At 69.6% G+C, this 4,785-nt stretch overlaps 1 protein-coding gene across 1 annotated transcript in view; it reads right to left on the bottom strand.

Annotated features, from left to right (window-relative positions):
* Window positions 1-4,785, bottom strand: part of LOC103276437 (vascular endothelial growth factor receptor 3-like) — a gene marked incomplete at its 3' end in the record, with an annotated part of 8,613 nt that overhangs the window by 1,468 nt on the left and 2,360 nt on the right. The window contains exons 4-10 of the mRNA XM_021706619.1: window positions 4,634-4,785; window positions 4,353-4,492; window positions 3,953-4,121; window positions 3,616-3,733; window positions 1,525-1,679; window positions 1,275-1,437; window positions 6-32 (exon numbers count right to left, since the gene is read on the bottom strand). The exon at window positions 4,634-4,785 is cut by the window's right edge and continues 181 nt beyond it. Coding sequence (XP_021562294.1) covers window positions 6-32; window positions 1,275-1,437; window positions 1,525-1,679; window positions 3,616-3,733; window positions 3,953-4,121; window positions 4,353-4,492; window positions 4,634-4,785 — 924 coding nt within the window. The remainder of the gene's footprint in view (window positions 1-5; window positions 33-1,274; window positions 1,438-1,524; window positions 1,680-3,615; window positions 3,734-3,952; window positions 4,122-4,352; window positions 4,493-4,633) is intronic.

Raw genomic sequence — 4,785 nt, 5'->3', positions numbered from 1 at the left:
GGGGCATGCGGTCCCGCTGCTGCCGCCGGCGGCTGGGACCAGGAGGGGCCAGGGCGCGTCAGGGACACGACAGGGAGGGCCACGTGGGGCGGGGGCCGAGCCTCGGGCGCCTCTCACGTGTCTGGGTGAGGCTGGCCCTCGGGCCGGGCCCCCCGGGGGGGCGTTGGCGGCCTTGGCTTCCGGAGCCGCCTCCCACCCTCATGCTCAGGGCCTGGTGACCCCCGACGAGGCCGTCAGACACGTGCCCTGTGCCCGCTGTCCCCACGCAAACGTGCACCGCTCTGTCCCTGTCTCTTGCCCCGTGGAGCTAGCCGGCAACGGGACAGACAGGCCGGGAGGACACAGAGACAAGCCGGGACAGGCGAGGAGGCTGCCCAGGTGGGCAGGGGCTTGCGGCACCAAGGGCATGGAGTGAGTGGTGGTCTCAGGGCCCCACGGCAGCAGCAGAGAGCCCCACGGCTCCCTCACAGGCCCAGAGCCTCCCTGGGGAGCATCAGAGAGAGCACCTCGAAGAGTCGCAGGGAGCTGTCGGCCCACAGGCTGGAAAAGCCCTTCATGGGCCCTGGACATTTTGGGGGACTCAGGATCCCCACTGTGGCCCCCCGGCTGCCCCTGCCTCCTGCCTGGGTTCCGGCTTCCGTCCTCCCCAGCTGGTGACACCCGGGTCTCCTGCTGAAAGGCAAATCCGAGGCGTCCCTCCCCGCTCAAGGCCCTTCGCTGGCTCCCTGGTGCCTTCAGGACCCTGCCCACCCGGGCACCCGTCCCTGCGCGTCTGTGTGTCCTCCCCCGTCTGTCTGTCCTGTTGCGCCCGCTCCGCGGAGGAGGAGTAGCCCGGGTGGGCAGGCTCTGGGAAGGTCAGCGCCCTTTTCGGGCCCCGGTTCCATCTGAGGGGGTGATCGGTGGAGGCGGGAGCACGCGTGGGGTGCGTGGGCTCACGGCAGGCCTATGACCCTGTCCTAAGTCTGCCCACCGTCGGGCAGGGGCCGCCCTCAGCACTCAGAGGCACAGCCCTTGGCCCCTCTCTGGACAGTGCCATTACGAGTCCATGGCTCTCCTCGCGGGGAGGCTGGGGGGCTGGACCCACCCCCAGTGTGCGCCCTGCCAGCTAGAGGACAGAGGCTGGGCCCCACCAGGCGAGGCCTGGGATTGGCTTCCGCTGATTAGCTGGTTCAGGGACAGGGTTCAAGGTCAGAGCAGGACCCCGGGAGAGGGGAGGGGCGAGGCCTGGGCGGCAAGGGGGCTGAGGTGGGGAAGCTAGCTGGAGCCACACTCACAGGCTGTGCTGGGCAAACGTCTTGCAGGGCGTCCAGGGCCGCCAGTGCCACTGGACGCGGAGAGGCGGGGGCACCCCGTAGGCCGTGCAGGTGAGGGCCTGGCGGCTGTGTCGAGAGTAAATGCTGGGGGAGGAGGCCTCCTTCTCGTGGATGTGTGGGGGCACTGGGGGCACAGCAGATGGCCGGTCGGCCGGTCAGCTGGCCCCTGGAGCCGCGCCCGCCCCCTGTGCCCTCTCCCGTGGGGCCACACCGTTCACCACCAGCTCCAGGCTGATGTTGCGCCTTAGGCCGGCCGCAGAGTTCCACAGGGCGAGGGTGTAGATGCCCGCACTGGCCTCTGTCACCTCCTTAATCACCAGGGCATGCGGATTGTGGCGCCCGGACACCGCCTTTCTGTCCTTGTACCTGGCCGCGAAGGGAGGTCAGGGTGTCGGATGGACCCCACCCCAGCCCCCAGGGTCCTCCCCAGAACACACATCGGAGGCAGGGAAGGTCAGCAGGAGGGCATGGGAGGCAGTGGATGCGGGCCTGGAAGCAGAGGGCCCGCAGCTCTGGGGTGGTCTTAGGCCCCCTCTGCCCGGTGTGACAGCCCTCCAGGAACGCCCATTCCGAGGTCTGCTGCCGCGCCTCCAGCCTCGCTGCCACGCCACCCTGCCACTCTCCCTGCCTGCGGCCCCTGCCGGCCGCCTCCACTGGGCTGGGCTGCCTGGCCTAGGAGGGACCTGCTGCCTCCCCCCTCCTCCGGTTCCTCCTGCCAGGGGCTTTGGCCTCAGCCCCGTCCTCCTCCTCTCGGCTCCGCAAGAAGTCCAGCTCCTGACCGCGAGGTGGCCTGGCATCTGGCCTCTGCTCTGCCCTTCCTCGAGCTCTCTGGAACGTGGCTGGCTGTCCACCCCCAGGGCCCTGCTTGTTCTGTGGATGGGAACCCCTCGCTGGCGTGGGCGTTCAGCCTCATGCAGCCCTGTCTGCCCTGCCGACCCTGCCTTCCATCAGCACGCGGGTTTCTGTACGTGTCTCTGGCCTGTCTATCTTCCTCACGAAGCTGGGAGCCCGCGAGGGCAGGGCCATCTCCAGCATGGGCGCGTGCTCCCTGGCCATCTGCTGCACGTGCGTATGAGCGGATGCCTTGCCACCTGAAGGTGGGCCGGGAACCCCCGCGGGAAGCCGTCTGTGCCACCTCATGCTGGACTCAGCCAGGAGCCATCCTCCCTCGGGCAGGGCCTGCCTGGCACTGAGCTGGGAGTCACTGCCCTGTGGCTTGGGACAGGCACGTCCCTTGAGCCGAGACCAACAGTGAGGGGGCACAGGGGCCTGCTGTCGACCAGGACGCCACTGCCGGGACCCAGAGAGGGATGGGACACCTGGGCCTGCAGGGTGAGGCTTGCCCAGAGCAGGGGTCTTACCAGGCCCAGGCTGGGGCCCTGAGTCTGCCACTGGGCAGATCTGTGCTGCTGGGCAGCCCTGTCACTGCCGCAGGCCTCGGCATCCTCCTCCGAGCAGTGGAGAAACCGCGTGCCATTGCAGGGGTGATGAGGTCTACCCCGAAAGCATCAGCTCCGGGGCCTGGGGACCAGCCACAGTCTGCTCATGAGGCCTTCCACCCAGTTGTGGCTCGGCCATCACTGGGCGATGCCAGTGGAGGGTGGGCGTCTGTGAGCTGAGGTGACCTAGTGTGCCCGGGGAGGGGTGGCTTGGGCTGGGGTTGGCCACGCCAGGGACAGAGGTGGTGGGAACATCCTGGGGGAAAGCTGTGCCGATGGCGGCTGGATGCCCATGGCAGGTTGGGTCCTGCTGGCCTTGGAGGGCAGGGCCAGGCCGGGGGTCTCCAGAGGCAGCACCAGGGCCCCGGGGACCTTGCCCCAAGGGCCCCACACTGCCTGGGTGTCCCCTGTGGGCCCTAGGCAGTGCCCGGGGGGAGGTCACCCCGGGGCAGGGCTCGCTGGGTTCTACCAGGGGAGGCCTGTGCTCAGCCTCCGGCCAGGGCAGAGAGCCCGCGCTGAGGACACTGGGCCTCCCTCTGCCCAGCACCAGGAGTCACTCTGCCAGTGGGAGGCCCGGGCTGGGAGGGGTGTGGTGCCTCGAGGGGCTGGGAAAGGATGGAGCCCAGACCCCTGCGGGGCGTGGGGTGCAGGCAGGACCCTGGTTCGGAAACCGTCCAGGGTGGGGCAGCCACCCGGGTGGACGCGGTCCGTCACTGCCCCGGGGAGGACGCCTTCAGCGGAAACACACGTTCTCTGCGTGATCCTCAGGCGCCGCCTCGGGGAGGGCCCCCCGGTCCCGCTGCCCTCCCTGGCCCCGTCCGTCCTCCCACCAGGCCTGGCAGGGTTGGGAACACAGCCGTTACCACTGGAACTCCGGCGGCGGGTAGGCGGCCAGCTTCACCGGCAGCTTCACCAGCTCGTCCCCCGCCGTGGCCTCCACGACAGGCCCCTTGAGCCACTCTACGCTGATGAAGGGCTTTTCTGCCAGGTGGGAGGCGGCTGCGTCAGTCCAGGGCTGGCCAGGGGCCTCTTGCCTTGGCCCCCAAAGTCCTGGAGCCGGGTGCCTGCAGACGGGCAGTGCCCTGGGGGCCGGGGGCCGGCCACTCCTCTGCCTGCGGCCCCCCTTCTGGCTGGACACCCCTGCGCAGGTGCCCTGTGGCCTCTGGACCTGGGCGGCATGAGGACCCCCCCTGGCCATACCGTGCACAATGACCTCGATGCTCTCCCGGAAGCGCTGGACGCCGTTGCTGGCCTCACACACGTAGGAGCCCAGGTCGTGCTGGCTGACGTTGTGGACGGTCAGGATGCTGGAGAGCTCGGTGTGGGTCTGCTGGGAGCGCCGCTCGGGCACCCACCTGCCCCGCTCTGCCTGCGCACCAGGAAGCCCAGGGTCAGCGGGTGGGCTCCTGGAGCCGTCCCCGAAGGCTCGTGCCCCAGCCCGCCGGGGGCACCGGCAGCCTCGGTCCCCCAGACTCGAGTCCTCCGTGGCGGAGGCTTTGCCAGCCCGGGCCCTGGGCAGGCCTGGGTCTGCACACGCCCCACACAGAGGCACCGTGCATGCTGGGCAGCGTCAGGCAGCCCTGCAGGCCACTGCCCTCACCTGCTTCCCCGGATAGTCCCAGTGGAAGGTGACCCCTGAGTCGAACTCGGCCCATACAGTGCAGTTCAGGATGAGCTTCTCCCCGACAAGCAGCTCCAGAGACTTTTTGGGGGACAGCTGGATGTCATAGAGCTCGTTGCCTGGCGACACATGTGCAGTGAGCTCCACGCCCACCCAGGACGACGCTCACGGGACGTCCGCGGGGCCTCACAGGGCCCGGGGTGGGTCCCGTCCTCCTGCCTGGGCACAGGCGGCGTCAGGGGCAGCCCGGGCAGCCCTACCTGTGATGTGCACCAGGAAGGGGTTGGAGAGGAAGTCCCGGCCACCCCAGCTGGCGGCACACTGCAGGTACAGGGCGTCGCGCAGCAGCGTCATGGGCACCCGCATGCCCCGCTTGTCGTCCCACACCATCTCCTGGCCATCCGGCCACAGC

Source organism: Carlito syrichta, unplaced genomic scaffold (assembly GCF_000164805.1).
Source record: "Carlito syrichta isolate Samal-C Ts95f unplaced genomic scaffold, Tarsius_syrichta-2.0.1 Scaffold115743, whole genome shotgun sequence".
Lineage (NCBI taxonomy): Eukaryota > Metazoa > Chordata > Mammalia > Primates > Tarsiidae > Carlito > Carlito syrichta.
Note: the sequence above shows the minus strand (reverse complement) of the source record. Positions and strands in the feature narration are given on the sequence as shown.